This window comes from Alosa alosa, chromosome 6 (genome assembly GCF_017589495.1).
Source record: "Alosa alosa isolate M-15738 ecotype Scorff River chromosome 6, AALO_Geno_1.1, whole genome shotgun sequence".
Taxonomy (NCBI): Eukaryota; Metazoa; Chordata; class Actinopteri; order Clupeiformes; family Clupeidae; genus Alosa; species Alosa alosa.
In genome coordinates this window covers 5,677,585-5,696,595 of record NC_063194.1, presented here as the reverse complement: position 1 = coordinate 5,696,595, position 19,011 = coordinate 5,677,585, and the positions used below count along the sequence as shown (strand labels likewise).

General features: G+C 41.5%; 1 protein-coding gene across 1 annotated transcript; it reads right to left on the bottom strand.

Moving 5' to 3' along the window:
- Positions 1–1,601: 1,601 nt before the first annotated feature.
- On the bottom strand, positions 1,602–18,444 carry gspt1l (G1 to S phase transition 1, like). The gene is made up of 14 exons (XM_048246808.1): positions 18,006–18,444; positions 16,240–16,281; positions 14,529–14,771; positions 13,634–13,667; positions 13,436–13,513; positions 10,814–10,994; positions 10,297–10,451; positions 10,025–10,165; positions 8,760–8,853; positions 4,537–4,617; positions 3,972–4,145; positions 3,712–3,801; positions 3,387–3,555; positions 1,602–2,520 (listed from the first exon to the last, which is right to left on the bottom strand). The coding sequence occupies exons 1-14, from the start codon at positions 18,193–18,195 to the stop codon at positions 2,468–2,470; spliced, it is 1,725 nt and encodes a 574-aa protein (XP_048102765.1). The 5' UTR covers positions 18,196–18,444; the 3' UTR covers positions 1,602–2,467.
- Between the last annotated feature and the right edge of the window lie 567 nt (positions 18,445–19,011).

Genomic DNA, 19,011 nt, shown 5'->3' with positions numbered 1-19,011 from the left:
TCAAGTATCATCAGAAAACCTGTCAAACAAACATCTGGCCACACATCTGCTCCTAAAATGTAATGCATATTGTTTTGCTATTTGGTTTAATCAAGTTCAAATACTTCAACTCAAAGCTGTTCAAATCAGGGACAGGGCCACAACTACCCAACATGGGAAAGCAGGAAGTGGGCTCTAAGCATGATGAAGGGAGGTAACTGATAGGTCTTGTTTTGAAATCTCTATCTAGGATCATGTCAGTTAACTGAATTTGCATGTTGTGGTTCTATGTAGCAAGACAATCAAGTTATCTTTGTATTCACTTATATTTGTATTCTGCTCTCGTCTGGCAGTGCTAGGACCAAGAAAGGCTCTAGCCAGGCAAATCCAACTCTACCAATGGGCAGTTATAAGCTGAGGTGATCTGACCATCATCAGGGAAAAATTAAATCCTTCCTTGTGTCTTGTGGCATTTCCTCTGCGATCCACTGAGCTGCATCATCAGTTTTTGCTCTCATCCTTTGTTCATCAACCCAAAACTAAAGAAAAAAAACAAAGCCAAACTTGAGGTAATATAACCACTGTCAAGAGTATCAAATGTTTCAACCTACTAATGAAATTGCTTCCTTCTATCTATACAAACATCAGAGGCTACACACCATCAGAAAAACATGCTCAGCTGATTGCTTACAAGTTACAACCAATGAATCAGTTACAGTCAAGTATGTTCAGATATGTTCACTAAGAAAGTTTATATGACATGAGTTAAACTGAAATCCTACAAGGGTTGCACACCTGTTTGTGGCAATATCAGATATAAATATACATGTTGTCAAGTGTACCTTCTACTGTATATAGTCATTGTAATAAATACCAACACTCAAAAAAACTGATTCATGGGGGCGCTGTGGCACAACAGGCTAAAGCGCTCATACCATATACGGGTCCAAGTGCCCACGGGAACCCAGGTTCGAATCCAACGTCATATCCCGGTCCCACCCCATCTCTCTCTCCCACTTACTTCCTGTCTCACTCTTCACTGACCTATACAAATAAAGGCAAAAGGCCCAAAAAATATACTTAAAAACAAGATGAAAAAAAAAAAAAAAAAAACATTACAAGTTAAAGGAACCGTATGTAAGATTGTGGCCAAAACTGGTACGGCAATCACTTTCAAATTACTGTAGAGCGGTGTATCCCCTCCCCCTCCTCCCTGACTGGCAGAGCTGGCAACCCGGATGCTGAAACACTACTGACTTTGTGATTAGTAGATAGGTGGAGGGTGGTGCATCCGGCCAAACATAACATGACATCAACATCAGTTGAGGGCTGCAAGTTCACTTTTTAAATGACAATATCCTGGCCGAACTACTGTTGTCAGTGATCTAAGTATTTGAAATGAACATGACTTCTTAATGTCTAGTGACATATCAGGGCCATTTTATGATTAATTGAAATACATTTCTTACATCCGGTTCCTTTAAGGCACCAACATTCCAGTATATTGATAAATGTCTACTGTTATCTTGCTGGAAGCAGCGAGTAAACCCAACACCATTTGACCCAAAACTCAAGTCATTCATTACACAACGGACAAGAAAAAGTTTCAGCACTCTCAGATGTTCAGACAAAAGATGTTTTACTGAATGGAGCCACCAAGTTCTTTCCAGCTCTTTTCAAGATATGCAGGAACCTTTCTGAATCAATCAGAGCATAGTATATCATGGCAGAACTTGCATCTTACTTGCTAGAATGGAACAAATAAACACTTTAAATTGAATTCAACAATAAAGAGCAAGGACTATTTCCCCAATTTAATATTTATTGTCATAGAAGTTGCTTTAATAACATGTGAACACGTCTGTGCCTGTTCCAGGAGAACTGCACAAGTTGAGGAATCAAAGTGGGCAATAAGCAAAAGGGAGACATGTACAACCAAGATATTAACATTCAGGTTTAAACCGGTTAATTTCTCAAACATTGTTTTCCCCTGCATGTTTAAATCTGATGTTTTCAGAGCAAAAAAACAAAAAAAAAAAAACTGGTCCACATAACTGCTGCCATTATTTTACTATAATGGAAGCAAAAAAGGGAGAAAAAAAAATCAATAATAAAAATAAAATAATAAAAATCAGAGAAAAATGCATCTCTTTTGCTCACAAGAGTAGACCAGCAAGGGAATGGGAATGGAAGGTCTTTCACGGGCCTAACCAAAATGGCATCGCTGAGCTCTCAATATGAGAAAGCTGACACATGTGGACTTGATTTCATTTTTTTCCGTTTGCTTAAAAACAGATATCTTTTTGAGACAAGAATTGTTTTTGTTAGTTTTTTTCAGCTGGTCTTCGGGAGGCAGAGGGGACTGTGGGGGGGGTAGTGGAGTGGAGGAGAGTCGGTGGGCTGTGAAGGGGGGGGGTCTACTGACTCTGCAGCCGCCCACCTCCGCCTCAGCTTGGTCATTCCAGAAAACACCCATCATGCAACTGGTTCACTCTTTCTCATCGACGAGCTTCAACACCTTCCCAATGGCAATGGTTTTACCTGCAGGTGGAAGGAGAAAACATCAGTCAGTCAAAAAGGGTTAGGGAAAACTCTAAGGAAGGCGTCTAATCCGCGCAAGCACGCACATATGCACGCACACCTCATCTGAGCATCTGACTCTTTGCTCCACTCTCCATTTTAACCGCCAGGGCTGTACGTTAACTTTTTTGTTCATACCACTGGTGCTACAGAGGTTGATAGTTTTGTAGCACAATTCACAAAATCTCTAGCATCTATATGTAGCTACAAACACCTCATCTATAGGCTACACTTTAGAAAACCTTTTTAAATAAGCCACCACTGGTGCTAAGCTGGTATATCATCAATAGCACGGACTGATTTTGTTGCTGCATGCACAGCCCTGTCTGTCTAATAAAATTTTGTTAGTGTTTACAATGTGCTAAGTAGTTCATTAGATTTTTCATAGTGGGTTAATGCTGAATCACCTCTTTTGCAGTCATTACTATGTTAACCTTCTCTATTTTAAGCCTTTGCTCCATTTATTCATAAATTTCATCTGATCTGTGGGGGGCGCTGTAGCGCAACTGTACGCCAGTACCATATTTGGGCCCACTCCAGGGGACCCGGGTACAGGTCCAGCCTGGGTAATTTCCCGATCCCACACCATCTCTCTCTCACACTTCTTTCCTGTCACTCTTTCCACTATCCTGTCAGATTAAAGGCATAAAAGCCCCAGAACATATTTTTAAAAATAATATGCTTTGGTTCCCTTCAGTGTGACTTAAAACTTCAAGCAACTCCCAAGGTATAGTAAAATAATTATACCGCTGACAAAGTCACTCATTTTAATGACTGATCAGTGTTACATAACCCTCTGTGCCAACGTTGTCTGAGTGCAAACTCACCTTCGTCTCGTAGGGTGAAGCGTCCCATCTGAGGGAAGTCTTTGAATGTCTCAAGGCAGATGGTTCCTGCGGTCCGCAGCCGGGCAATGCACACCTGGTCCTGCTTGACAAAGCGGGGCCGCGTCTTGCTCTTGTCGCCCGTCTTTTTGTCTACCAAACAGATTAAGGCCTAGAAGATAGGAAAATAGGACAAAAGTACCAGAGAACTGTTAAAAGTCAACTTTCAGTTACCAGAGGTGCTGAACACAATACAAAACTTTTACACAATACATTATACACAAACACACAACATTTTAAACAAAATTATCCAGAACAGAAAGGTTACCGTAATTTGAACTTCTTCAATGCAGGTATGGATGTGTAAAACTGCATTGTAACCAGGACAGATGATCGACTTGTGTTCGATGATGACAATCTGTTTAAAGATACAAACAATATGATGTCATAAATACAGCTGACTTCAGGGTTATCTTCCATCCCATAAAGCTCTAGGTTGCTGCCAACGGCAACTAAAGCGATAGCACAAATTTAAGATGAATCATCTGGAGGCTATAGGTAAGTGTATGTGTGGTGGGTCCACTGTACCTGGGCGTCAAAGGTGCGCCCTGTGTGGCAGAGGTTCTCGCTGTTGCAGAGGATGAATCCCGGAAGGATCTCCTCTTCCTCGATTCCCTTGAGCCGCAGCTTCAGGTTCTCGCCTGGTCCCGCGTCGTCCGTCTCCACGTCGTCTGACAGCAAAGTCAGAACTTCCACAGTGTGCTAGCACACACACACACACACACACACACACAGTAAAGTCAAGGATCGGCCATATTGCACCAAATTTTACAGACGATTTCCCGAAGACCGAAATCTTTTTCCTCGAAGGAAATCTCCATTGAAGTTAGTCCAGGACTAGGTTTAATCCATGTACTGGTACTCTCACCGGTACAACCAAAACTAGCACCACACATGAACTCTAAATGACTGTCACAGACACTGCTTTGGTTGCTAAACAGCCACACATATGGCTGTACATGAGCCAGTCCCATCAATGCAGCGTAGTTTAATATTATATGATATGGTAGGATGTTTGATGGGCTTAAAATACTAAATCTGGGGAATAAGAGATGATTTTTTGCCAAATACAATGTGTGTACTATAAACTTACCCTGTTGGGCATCATGATAAGTTGGTTTGCTTTGCCGATTGATCCCGATTCCAGCTTTCCAAGGACCACAGTGCCCATGTCCTGAAATGACAAAATATATTGATTCAGGTTGAGCCAAACCTTCAGTACGCTTAATTCTCAGATCGATGAATGGCATAAGGGCCACCAAACAAATTTTTTTTGCACCAACGGCGGCTATTTTCAATAGAAATCCTATTAATTTCAGCTTTTACAGCGCTCAGCGCCCTTGGCGGAAAAAAGCCCTCAGCGCTGACCATTTTTTTCCGGTCAGCGCTGGGCTCGTCAATGTCACTTCTCTCTTGCTAGCCAATTGAAATCAAGGAAGGGGCGGGACCTACACCGTCAACAATGTTGGTAGGCGCAGAGAAAAACTCAATCAGCCAAGTCCTATCGTGACTAACATTAAATCACTGCTGCAAACTGAACGCAAATTACAAAGCCTAGAGCAGGGGTCTCAAACTCAAATGAGCTGAGGGCCACTTCTGCCAATGTCATCTGATTGGAGGGCCACGTCAGTGTATTTCCTAAAATGCAATGTTTTTTTTTCAAATACTGTATTTTCAAACACAAGACTACAAACAGAAAGTGCAAGTCTTTTTATCTATTTTAGACACCCGTGCTAGCAACCTTAGCTTATAAATAAAATAATGATAAAATAAATATTAATACAAATGATAAAAACAAACATAAAAACATGTAGGCCTATGTGTGTGTTTCACACCAAATAAAAATATTTCCCTCTCCTAACTTTTTTAAATCTGGCAAACTAGGCGTCAGGGTTAAGAAAGCAACACCATTGGATTTTCATATCAAAATTTTAAAAGGCCATGGCTTGAAAGTGGTCAGAGATAAAGTCCTACTGTAAATGTAAAAATCTTTTGAGTATGAACAAAAGTTTATGAAGGGGGTAAATTTACCCATCTAATTTGCCACTGGATGGCAAGCACCTCAAATTATGCACCTTTCAGTAAATATGTTGAGCATATTTGAGCAGGTTTACTTTCTTTTTTGTCATATTACCCACATAACAAATTAACAGGAAAACAGTTGGCTTAAGATATATACCAACAATAGTAAACTATTACTAGCCTATAACCACAAGGCCTACAATAAAGTATCCTGGTCAAATCAGTTCCTATCGCGGGTGACTTTGTAGTTCTTCAGAGCCCTATTTCTACTACCCCTGCTGAACCACGTCCATTACGGACACCATCATCACGATTACCACTGCAACTTCCAAGCTATGTTGGGCAGAGGGTTGAAATAAATAATATAATATAATTATTTAACATAATATTTTATTATAAATAAAATAAGCATGGTATGCTTAGTGGACACCGTCGTATACACGCAAAGAATTCTCCTTCAGAAATTAGAATAAGTGAATAACATAGCCTACCCAAGACTTCATCACACGTGAACGTTATTCAGCATTTGGTGTCTACTTCGCATTTTTCGAGTGTAATACAAGTATTTCCTTATTTAAGCTTTGCGCAGCGATTTTGGGTTTGAATCAAGCTCTGGATGTCTAGCAAATAGTGGAGAAGAGTACAAGAAAAAAAGAAAAGAAAAAAAAAGAGATGTCACCGTACTTGGATCTATCGTCTATTTTAATTAGTATTGTTGTTTGTCGCAATTAAAAATACCCTCAAGGGCCGGATTACATTATTATTTTGACATAGGTTGGGCCGGGAGTTTGAGACCCCTGGCCTAGAGGGATGACCTATACTGTTGTAATGCCAAATTAACTCCTTTTGTCAGTCGAAGTCATATTTAGTGAGCGGAGTCCTGAATGACTGCTGCCATTTCAGTTAGCTAGTTAGTTAGCATTAGGCAACATTCCAAAAAGACGTGCTGGCAGACGGTTTTGGTAACATACAATATACACAGTGTTTCCTCTACGTTTATTTCAGCATGGTAGCCGGTTTCGCTTCACATATTATATATTGTATTGATGTAGCCTATTTAAAACATTAACTTTCTTCTCAGTGTTTCCTCTTCATTTAGTGGTGCCACTGCTTCAGAATTAGAAGAGATGCAAAATATTGTCCGGAAGCATAGTAGGCTAAATGCTAGGGATTGACCGATATGGTTTTTTCAGGGCCGATACCGATCTCAATTATTACCAAAACAGGAGGCCGATAACCGATATGTAAAACCGATATTTCAGTTGTCAAAAAGGGGGGTAGATAGTAGCCTAGGCTATGGCGATATGCTAAAAAAATTCATTCAAAAGCATTTAATTATGCTAACTTTTCTTTCTTCTTTTGATACACAATTGTCTATCAACTTGCATCTCAAGTGTAAATCCTGTGTATCATGTTAATCCAAGAGCTGACTGATAGCAATTATTTCCATAGGCATACACAATGGGCTATGTGCTTGTAAGAGACCTGTCACAAAGAGGATGCTTTGCCATCGCGGTGTGTGAGTGCAACGAGAGAGGGATAGGGAGAGGAAGAGGTGCATGCGTGATGGCAAGTGTTATGGTTTAATAGTTTAACAAAACAGTTTTAAAATAGTTCTTAGGCTATTTAAGCACGCAATTTGTGTCCATATGTAGGCTATAAGCTACACTTCTGTGAGCCTAAAAGGCACGTAATTGTAAGCTCAGGACGCGATTTAGTTCAGGTCTGATTAAATTACGGCTGACCCTGGGTGCCTGTAGTCTTTTCTGACAGTCCGTCAAAAAGCAGCAACTAGACTTTTTGACGTTCGCTATCGCATAATTTAGGATGTAGGCCTAAGGGATAACGTCCGCCGAGGTGTCCCGTTATTCACAATTAATGGACGAGGCGGATGCAAAGAACTCCCGACGCGCAGCACACGAGTTTGTAGGCTAACTAGTAAACGGTAGGCTATGACTAACGTGCATCAATCGGGAATTCGCTAAATGAAGGAGGTGGGTGCTTTAGGCTACTTATTGATCCGGATCAAAGAGACAATAGCTTACAAAGTAGTGTTTTTGTAACTTCAGTGTAGTAGATGATTGTGATTCATTGCAACTTCAGCAATGTAAGGTAGGCCTACCTTCCTTACCTTCGAAAAATAGCTGAAGCCCAGTCTACAGTAAGCCTCAGTGAAAATTCTAAACTTTCTCCGTGTTCAGTCTTCGATCCTGATTGGCTGCAATCGTGCTAACTAACCAATCAGACGGTGTAGTGGGCGGGACAGTGCTCTCGGCCACAGAGTAGCAAATGCAGGGAGTGAGAGACGCTTTACAGACAAAGTAGCACGTTTCATTCTTTATCCATTTCAGTATCGGTTTATCGGTGGAAAAAATGACCGATACCAATTATTATAAAAATGCTAAATATCGGCCCTAATAATCGGCCCGGCCGATAATTGGTCGATCCCTACTAAATGCCCTCCGCTGGATGCTGAAAAAGTAGCCCAGGCTAAGGAAAACCCATTCATTTCTGAAGCTGATCTTATTAAAAAAGTATTTCCCATATCGTAGCCTATTAGCTCGCTCGCAACAGCAGCAAAAATGAAACTGGAGAGTGGATGTCTCCGCGAAGACAATGCTGTTACATTATATACGCACTCAATCGCGAACCGACGCAGTAAAAAAGCAACGACTGGTAGTAACGAAGGTAAATTGGATTAAAGCAAAACTTGGCCAAAAACATTTTTGTATGTACTCGTGGTGAAGGCCTAGTAGGCCTAATGTGAATCACAGACTATAAAGTAAAGGAGATTTGCACCAAATAAAGGCAGTGTTGTGGGTTGTGTTTCTACAACATGTTGGCACAAAATCTAATTTCTATCATAAACTAAGTAAGCTAAGCATTTCTCCATTGTCAACGTAAACTACCGGTATGTTCAAGCGACATGTGGTTTAATGCATGGGTTAACGTAACGCGAGTCAGACAGAAGAAGGGCCTGTCTTTAGTTCCCGAATCCTGTCCCTCTCAAGTCACGTTAGGCTAAATGGTGTGATTAGCAACTAGAATTAAAAGAACATCCCGGGAGTGACACCTGTCCCCCAGTTTTTTCATACTAGCCTTGTAACCTTAAAAGCTGCCACTGTTAAAAGAAAATCTAGCGGAAACACCGAAACACTTGACCGAAGCACTCTGAAAAGGATGTTGAGGGCACTGTCGCCACAAAAAACGTGATTGGTGGACACAGGCCCGAACTGTTTGAATGTTGGGGTGTTGGTGACAGCTGGAATGCAATTAAAATTGCACGCTACTCACCTTGTACTTATCTACAATTGGTAACCTCACCGGTCCGTCACTTGCTCTGTTTAAGTTTGGCAAACTGTCCAGATGTGGAATGAATGGTAACCCTCTGTGAAAAAATAAAAGTATGCATTCAAATTACAAACAAAAAATAAGCATAACAAAAATGTTCAGTGTCTCACACAGTTCATAAAGTAAATAGTCGAAAGCACTACAAAAACTGCTTATCTAATAAAAATCTAACCAAGTGTTATTAATCTTATATCAAGATCAAAAAATCTAGTTGGTATTGTTTTCAGTATAAAGAGACATTAGTACTGTCTCGTAAAATCATTTTTCAAGCCGTCTCATCATGAAAACAAGCAAATTTAGCTGCCAGTGCGTTAAGCAAATTTGTTCTGAAAACAAGCAAATTTGGCTGCCAGTGCGTTGAGCACATTTATCTTGATAAGACTCCTTAAAATAAGTCAAACTCAACAAATAGGTCTTTTGATCTTAATATAAAAGATTAATAACACTTGGTTAGATTTCAGTGTTTCCCACAGAATAGGATTTAATTTGTGGCGGTAGCTGACTTGGACTATGTTTTCTACATAGTTAAAAAAAAAGGTTCGTACTTCTCCTTGGGACAAGCACTTTTGAATTTTGGAAAACACTTTTCCATTTACATCAGGATTTTGCAAACATTCAGTGTCAGAGTCAATAAAATGAGTCCTTCAACGAAATTGACAAGCAGCTGTAAGTAGGCTAAATTCGACATCCAAACAGTATTCTAACGTTAGCTTTGAGATAACTGCTTGATTTCATAACTTAACTTAGTTTAGTCTCTTCAATGTAGCCTACTATGTTGAGATAAGACCTTAGCCGAGTTCACTTCAATGCAGCAGTTTTGAACAAATTTGCGCAGCATGGTCACAATGCTAAGCGGATTTAATAGCAATTTAACCATGCTTCTATGTGGCAACAACAATCCTTCAACAATTGTGAATATTTTGTTAAATGCACATGCAGAGGAGTGGCAGTGGGCTACGAGAGAGAGCGGGGCGGGGCAAGGAAAACCTGCGTGCGTAAAAAGCGCAGCTCAATGGCAATGCAAGGATTTGACCTTATATTTAATTTAAATTAAATCAAATTAAATTAAATATAGAATATTAATCTGTGGCGGCCGATTTTTATTTCGTGGCGCCCCGCCACAGATTAGTCAATGTATGGGAAACACTGGATTTTATTTGCAGTTTGGACAATGAGTGGCAAACGCATATAGAATGGGCTGTACTTACGTATACCAAGAGCACATTTCAGCTGGTTCTTTTAGATTGGCCCCTGTTAGTCCAGAGCACGGCATGAAGTGAATGTCTTTTTTGGGGTTAAAGCCGACCTTCCTCAAGAATGGCACGAGTTTCTCCTTACATTCTTCGTACCTGAAATGAACCAAAACCAAAAATCAAAACCTCACTCACTGCGAAGATATAAAATACTGCTATTTGGGGTATCTACTAAAAACACATCAGACAAGAGGACTGAGTAATCTTAGATTTAAGACAATCTTCACCTCTCCAGACTCCAGTTGACTGTGGGGTCGTCCATTTTGTTGACCAGAACAATCAGATGCTTGACTCCCGCAGTTTTGGCCAACATTGCGTGCTCCCGTGTCTGACCGCCTTTCTCAAAGCCGGTCTCAAACTCTCCTTTCCTGGCTGAGATCACCTGTGACACAATATATAGATAGCTACTAAAACCAAATATCAGAAAGCACAAATTAACTGACAAACTAAACCAACAGACCAATCAAACCAAACTGGAAATAGAAATTAAAAAATTCTGGCAAATGTTTGACATTTTTCTCTTCAAAACACTTCAGACTGGATGGCACTTGTCTTTCTTACATGCCCTGACGCAACTAGATAACAGCCACTCTTCATTTTGGTTTAATACTCATGTTTCCTATTCAAACAGTGCCCTCTACTGGCAGGCCCATTAGAAATCACATCATGCTGATGAACTTCCCATCCCAATAATGGTAACATGGTACATAGTTTATGTCCGGTCAGTCAAGCCACCACACTCACCAAGACAGCCAGGTCAGCTTGCGACGCTCCACCAATCATGTTGGGGACAAAGCTTTTGTGGCCCGGGGCATCCAAGATGGTAAAGTGCTTTTTTTCAGTCTCAAAGTACGCACGTCCAACCTCCACGGTCTTCCCTTTGTCTCTCTCCTCTTGGTTTGTGTCGAGAGCCCAAGAGAGGTACCTGGCAGAGAGACCAAAGAACTTGTTAGACCACCTGAGAACAAACTCCAAGGTAGAATTACGGTACTGATTAGCCTAATGACAGCAACCCACGTCAATATGAACAGCTTTCTCAAAAAGCAATTATACAAAAAAGTAACCAATATAGCCATTCACACATGCTATATATAGATTTTTTCACCACAGTCTAGGCTATCCAGATTTGCCACCATTTCATGTATTAAAACTTGCATTGATTTGATTTCCATTTTGAAATAATAAAAAGACAAAAAGTGTATTATACAATTCTTTTTGAAATGTATCTCACCACAGCAAGCTGCTGGACATGAATTTCATGTATGTGTAGACCAGACTGAACTGAATTTGGCAATACAACAACCAATTTGGAGCTGAGCAATGTACAGAAATATGTGGTGTGTGCTTTACAGAAATAAATGCCATTTTTTATTTAGTGATGAAAAATTACCATTCTGTGCTGCATATCTGTGACCCGAACCTATCTGACCTGACTTGACCCGAGCTTGCGCGTTAGCCTGTGTGTGCACTCATGATGATTCTCTACAACAACTTTCTACTGCATTGCAATGAACAAAGTAAAGGCAAAATAAGTGTTTCTTTGTCGAACAAATTGGGATGCAATGTGAGCCTTGAATTGGATACCATACATTTTCCAAGTGCAAATTTAAAGACTTTTAAGACCTTTTCAAGACATCTAAATGGAAAAATGAAGACTATATCACGGCAAAACGATACATACGACAACTTAAAAACTGTTTTATGCAATAGTTTTTTTTTTCTAATCATTTAAGCCCCACCCCATTTTGGATGTCTACAGAAGTTACCAGATATATTTTGGCGAAAGAATAATAATTGTGTCTGGGCTGCTTGCTTTTAAAGCTGGCTGTACATATTTGGTTGTGCTACTGGCTGAGGCTGACTGTTCTTCACCTGTGTCTGTAGTAGCCTAGGCTACTTGCCAAAGTCATGTGCACTGGACGATTCCCTTCAATATTTCTTTCAAAGTTAAACTAAGCTATTTAAATATTTTAATAGGCCTACTTTATATAATTTACTATGTGCATCTATTGGGTCATATGCAGCACAGCAAATTAAAGTTAATCCACTGCTTTACATTTTGCATACCAGTTGTATCTAAACCAACCAAAGCTTGACTGAAACATTGTAAAACCATTGACTTCTTTTAAATTAATTACTGTAAGAGACAGAGCCTCCTCGCATGATCCTGCTGAAAGCTGCTGGTTTCATCTCAAGCACGCACTTATTATGCACGCACGTATTATGAACGCACATTTTTTTTATGTGGCCAGTCGCAGACATTCAAAAAATATGCGGTTATATTTCACAACTTTTGCGTAGTAGGCCTACTGGAAAAACGCTGTCAAGCAAGCTGCTGACAGATATTACAGGTATTATAACTTAGACAGATATTTTCTTTCCTAGGCTAGGCCAGCAACACACGCTGGAAAGATGCAAACAGATTAACTTAAAATGTACAGTATTTCCTCCTGATTGCGAAAACGTTTGTTTTCTTTTTCTGTCAGTCCGTGGTTCCTTCATAAATTGCGCAGCAAATTATCAGACGAGTGACAAAAGCACTGCGCATAACTTGACCAGCAGTCTTCGCATCCATAGTCCATAGTAAAATCTATATGTCCGGCCTAAATTCGAACGTATGGCCACCCTATCGCTAACTGGCTTACCAGCTCTTTCTCACGCTCATTCTACTGCTCACGTAGGCTACCTGCGTATGTCTCAGGCCTCGGCTACACCACGAAAACGTCAGGCATATTTGTACATACTGTATTATTACTGTTTTCACACCTTTAACCACACTCGTGAAAAACATCTTCACTCTGCAATACTTCCTCTCGTAGCCTTATAGTCACTTATACAATTGCGTTTTAAATACACAAAACCGGATGAAAACATTTCACTCGCTCTCTTGCACTCGCTCGCTGGCGGTCCCATACGCAATTTAATACCTCCCTTTCGAAATTCAAGACATCCCAGACAATTTCAGACTTTTTTTAGGCCTTAAAAACCAAAAGTTGTATTTAAGACTTTTTAAGGATCCGCGGGAACCCTGACCATGCAGGAATTTGCTAGGACTGAAACCGGATTATGAAAATGCTTTGCAATAGAGAAACACATGATGGTGTTGGATTATGAACATGCTTTGCCACAAAAACGTGGGGTAAGTCGAGCTATATGAAGTTATTATTTTGCTGTCACTGTCTGTTTTATAACCCAGAAGGATGTACTTGGTATCAATTGATAGCTCCGTATCTCTGTCTCATCTTACTGCAACTAATAGTTGTGGAGCAATGTAACAGAGAAGAATGGGTGTGTTTTTTGACACACTTTGCGTCAATCGAGCCCTAAGGGTTAAATGGCCTGAGAGAATGGTCTGTGTGTTCTTACCAGGTCTCCCTGTTCTTCTCCTTCGCTTCCCTCTCGTATTTCTCCAGAGTCCTCTTCTCCACCATGCCCGTCAGGTACCTAAGCACCCCAGAGGACCAGAGAGCACAAGGACGTGAGAATGGCTGCTGCCAACCTACCAGACACTGAACACCAACAATCGCTCAGATGGGTGCCAAACACAGAGCCATTGCTACTTACATGATTTGACCTCCAATTGTGGACTTGCCAGCATCTGAAAGAGAGAAAGAGAGAGAGAGAAATAGAGAGAGAGGGAGGAGTATGGGGGGAGATAAAAGAGCGAAGGGAGTAAGGTCACAGCTGATAAAACAGTCCTGCTGGTGGTGGTTTCTCTGTGCTAGGTAACAGGCCTTAACTAGTTAGGACGAGGGACACAACCGCAAGCATGCCGTGCTGGTTTATTCTAGAGTCTACTTATCCTGCGTGGGTACAGCATCCAAATTCACACTTCACAAAAACGGCAGCAGTGAGGATTGAAACATCTATAACTGACTTGCCATTTCACTGTCAACAAGTTTCAACAACAAAACATAGACAGACGCCCATAAATTGCCTGTTGTATTTTTCGTTTTCAACCCGCCAAATGAATTGCTCACTGATCCCAAGAACAGATAGCAAGTTGTCTCAGACCACAACTTAACAACAGTAACGAAGCCTAGTTATAGTTGTAACTAGCTACTTGAAACATGCGTTAACAAAATGGTAATCAGCATAGTGTTATTGTTGTCATTTTTGTTTGTGCCTCTGTAATGGTGAAAATAGGATATGTGGCACGATTTCCAACATAAGCTACACCTGGTTGAGCAGTTTAACTTCTAATCGAAACAGCTGTACACCACATAGCCTGTACCGCTGATCTAGTACTGAGCTCTTGCCTATGTAAAAGCCTGTTTCAAAATAATTACACTGTTGACTGCCCCCCTTCCCCCACGCCAAACCTCCTGGTCCACAGGAAACACTGATTACTGAAGCAGCGGTGAAACAACCATCACCAATGAAATTTGGAAACTAATCACACCAACCATTCTATCCCCCGCATCCCCCAGAAGAAACCTGTATCTCTGACCACACTCACCAACATGGCCGATGAACACCACGTTGACGTGCTCCTTCTTAGGAGCGTCTTTCGGGACGGGGACCACTTTGAGCGCTGGTGTCTCCTCCTCATCCTCCATCCCCTCGTCCTGGGGCGAGTCGTCTGCCGGACCCTCGTCTCCGCCCGACCCGCCTCCCGGCTCTGCTTCGCTGGGCTCCGCCCCTTTCTGCTCCCACGTCTCCTCCACAGCCATCTCAGCGTCTCCGTTCTCCAAGGGGGCCGCTTAACACACACAAACACAAATTAACACACAACTTCACACACACACACAGGCGAGTTCAGACATGCATCCATCCATCCATACTCACTCTCTGTATGTCTGTCCATAACCTCTCTAACCCACACAAACATAAATACTATGTTCTGGTTACCAATAACCTTCTTGATGAGTGATTCCAAAACATCTCATCTCTCTGTATTTGCCCGTTTCTCTTAGTGTTAATGTGTGGTGGTTCCAACACAGCATTTAGTGACTGTTGTTGACTAATGTTACAGTGGTTAGCTATCTTCTCCTTTTGTCCAGATCTCTGACCATTAACAATGATTTTAAAGCATAAGCCTCAGTCAAAAAACACTGATGGGGGGGCGGGGGTGCTGACAATGAAATAAGATGTAATCTTATGGACATGTATTCACATGAGGGTCTTTAAGGTGACCACTATACGTTTAGTAGATGCAACACATTAAAACCCCAAACAGACAACGATAGCCACAGGGCATTATAGCTAAAGCTAAGTTTACTGAATGCATGTGGGGACGGCGGCATACATTTGACAGCCAATCCAGTTAGACAGTACAGTGCAAACCACATGCTTTCACATCTCAAGGCATCCAAACCACAGTCCCCTAACTCATATACTCACTCACTGTACACTTGGGAGTTCCCATAATCAGAGGGCCAACAAATTTAAACTCTATGCTCCCTTAGTGAATCACAGAAAGACGAATTATTAACCTAGGCGCTGGGAAGCGCTCATGGACACCTGCTAATTGGTCTTCCCTAGTCTGTTAACAGCTGGTTTGAAGCCAGACCCACCACCAGGCTTCCCTCGCACATAGCCTCACCTGGCTTGCGAGAGCCACACCCTGACACTACGCCTAATAATTTGCCTTGCTGGTCCGAACAGGTTGCTACAGTCAGTACAATATCATTGTACCCATGACAAGTCTTTACAATATGGCCTGGATGATAGGAGCCAATAGATTGTAGGTCTTCTGCATCCACTGCCATCCACACTTGGGAACTGACTGATGAAGTGGACTGATGCACCTGACTAACTTAAGGTGAGAGGAAAGAATTACACAACATGCACGCATATTGCTGAACGCAACAGACTAAAGGCAAAACTAACCCAAAACATCCTTTTCAAGTGCTGTCCAAAAAAAAGCCCTTTAAATGAGTCTCAGTTTTAATTGACCAGATCACCCAGCAACTCTGTTTAACACTTTGCAGGCAACACAGAACACAAACAAGAGCACAGCAGGGAGTGCCGAATGTCAGCTCGCACCGCAGCTCTTTGCCATGATGTAACACACCAATCTGTGGCATTACTAAAACAAGTGGTCTATGCTGAGTAAGATCTGCCTGTGGCTGTACCTTAGCCTGCCTCTAAGCCCTCTATTCACTTGGTGCAAACAAAAGTTGACAACCTGACAAAGCTGGCAAGAAAAGTGGTTTTTGGGCACTTACCTACAGGTTCTGCAATCTCCATGCTGGCAACCGTATCACCACCTGCACAGAAACACACAGAAAACGACTCATGTTTTGACGTTTCTTCTAAGGTTAATAGTAGCTGTTTAAGTTTAATCCATAAATAGCTGAGTCGTGTGATGCAGCGGTCAGTCAAACCAAATGCAGGTTACACATTTTTTAACTTGAATGTTAGTACAACAATGTTACACACATTCCCATCCAGCCAGATGGGATTGGGTGTTCAGTCAAAGCGGTAACATGGCCACACTAAATTAACTCTTTGTAATTGCAGGGGAGATGGGGCACAATGTATGCATTACAAAAGTTACACAGGGGTTTGAAAAGTAGTAAAAGTTAACAAAAGTAAAACACTGCCCTACAACTCCAAGAGGGAGGAGGTATACTTCAACCTGTAAGTAAACAAGGTTTTCTACTCTGAAAAACTCCTAGATGGTAGGTCACTAGGCCAAGTAGTGGCAGGGAATCGGGCTTAACCAAACAGCTATAAACTACTACACTGGAGATTAACATTTTTGTTATTTTGCTATGTACAGAAAACTGTAGGATCTTGCCTCAGGTAAGGCATTGCCTTCAGGACCACATATGATGATCTCTGTGCAGTGTAGGTGACACATATGATAATGTAATGGAGCTTATATATCCAGGAATCGATCACAGTTTATCAAAGGAGCAAAGTGTAGAATGACAGCATCAAGCTGCTGTTCATCAAGGGTCATATTCAGACCAATTACTAATTATACAGTATAACAAATTGTGACATTCTGCAGATTAGGCGGAAATGCACGTAGAAAACATAATCAACGTTTCGTTCCAATCCAGCACGACGTGGTTGGGTACAGTCCCTGTTAGGAAAACACACTGTTTGGGTGCATCCAGTCACAGCAGTAACGTTATTATACTGAAATGGTAACTTTGCACGTGGGTGTAGTTAATCGTGAGGGAACATCTCGGTTGTGCTGATCACAGGGACCATAACCTCCAGTTGCATTTAACCAGACACAACCACGCATCATTCAAAGAGTACTAGCGTTAGCCAAACTGGTCCTTGAGACGTAACTTAGCAGAACTCTGGTAGATAATTAACTAAATTTGCCACCAAGGTTAGCCAACAATGTCTACAACGTTGACTCCAGCCATCATTTGTTGATGTTCCACATTATCTTAATTCGTTTACTAGCCCAGTCGCTTTGCATAGAAACAACTGTCACATGACTTTAGTTAGCACGACATGCTTGCTAACTTGTATAGCTCGCCGGTCAAATCAAATAGTAGGTTAGCAAACCATCTACCATGCTCGCGGATCCCACCTCTAAGTTAAAGGTAGACTATTGGCCAGTTTTGCTAGCTAGCACATCCACAAGTTACACGTCATTTATTTAACACATGGAATAACACTAACAGTCATGGTATTAATCAATGTCACATGTAACACTCAAGCCTACGTTTGAAAGGCTATGAGGTTTAGTTTTACCATATGTAATGGTGATATATATATATATATATATTAAAATAACGTTAACAGGCTAACGTTAGTTACTACCTGTTAGCTAATGTTAGCTAGCAACGTTTCCGCTTAGTGAGCGTGATGTAAGTTAGCGTTAGCTAGCGTTCAGGCTCAACAGTAGCAAAGTAGTTGCAGACCTAGAACGTGAAGCCGTGTGCCGACTTAAATGCTACCAAGCTAGCTAGCTGGCTATGTGCTAATGAAAGCACCAAAGCACATAACGTGACCGCCAACTTACCACCAGAGTCAGGATTTTCCGTGGGCCCTTTCGGAGCGAAGGACGGAACAAATTCTGCCGCATTAATATTTGGGACAAACGGCTTGGCGTTCACGTTAAGGGCGCTGAAGGCCGATAGTTGCACGTCGACGGCGGCCTCGCCATCGTCCTCCTGCTCCCAAGAATCTGGGGCTGTGTCTCTCGGGTCCATCGTGGGTATGTGAATTTTTCACTGTACTTAAGTGTAGACTAACGTCGGCTACGCAGTTACTTTTGTGTCCACCCCTTACCCGGTGTCACCCCTTAAAGCGGCTAAAACTTTCCCTCCTGTGTGTGTAGTGGGGTTCCGTTTTTCGTAGGATAAAACAGCCGGTTTCTCTCGACGAGGGGCGAGAGAAAGAGAGATTCGACTCAGCACTCAACGCGAGTCCTCGTGTGTGCTGATGACTCTCCTCGACGAAAGGGAGCGACAACCATATTGGATTGTGGGTATTGTTGTCCTCTTGGTCTTTGCATTGACTTGAGGGACAAGGAAGTACCACTAAACAGAGAACTACATTTCCATAGATAGGCATGACCCATTGCATGTAGTCATATCTGACCCTTTTTAACTGAACATTCAACACATGAAGAGCCCCACGAGAAATGTTTGGAGATGGCCAAACATTCAGACAAACTTCAATTCAGAGGGCAATTTTATGTTTTCCTCGAAAACCAAAAGTCCATTGCCTACATCCATCACAGGAAGATGAAAGTTTTAAATTAAGTTAGAGCAGTCAGAGCCAGGTTACAAGGACATTCCTTTACAGCCCCCTCCCCCTTTTTTTGAAAAAAAAAATAAATAAAAAAATCACTGTACCAAACAAGGGGGCCCAAACAGGGCTATCAACCCGTTGTCACAAAAATCAGTTGACAAAATAGAAACAATAAAGGGCTTGACTTTTCAAAAGGGTTCACATGTTTTTCAAGCCAGTTTTCAATAGGTGACTACACAACAGCTTGTGTAGTCTATGACATGGGGGGTCAA

Coding starts and splice junctions, on each gene's coding strand:
- gspt1l (XM_048246808.1), bottom strand. CDS start 18,195: ATGGACCCGAGAGACACAGCCCCAGATTCTTGGGAGCAGGAGGACGAT. Junction 16,282..18,005: donor GGAAAATCCTGACTCTGGTG/GTAAGTTGGCGG, acceptor GTTTCTGTGCAG/GTGGTGATACGGTTGCCAGC. Junction 10,166..10,296: donor GTCAACTGGAGTCTGGAGAG/GTGAAGATTGTC, acceptor GGTTCATTTCAG/GTACGAAGAATGTAAGGAGA.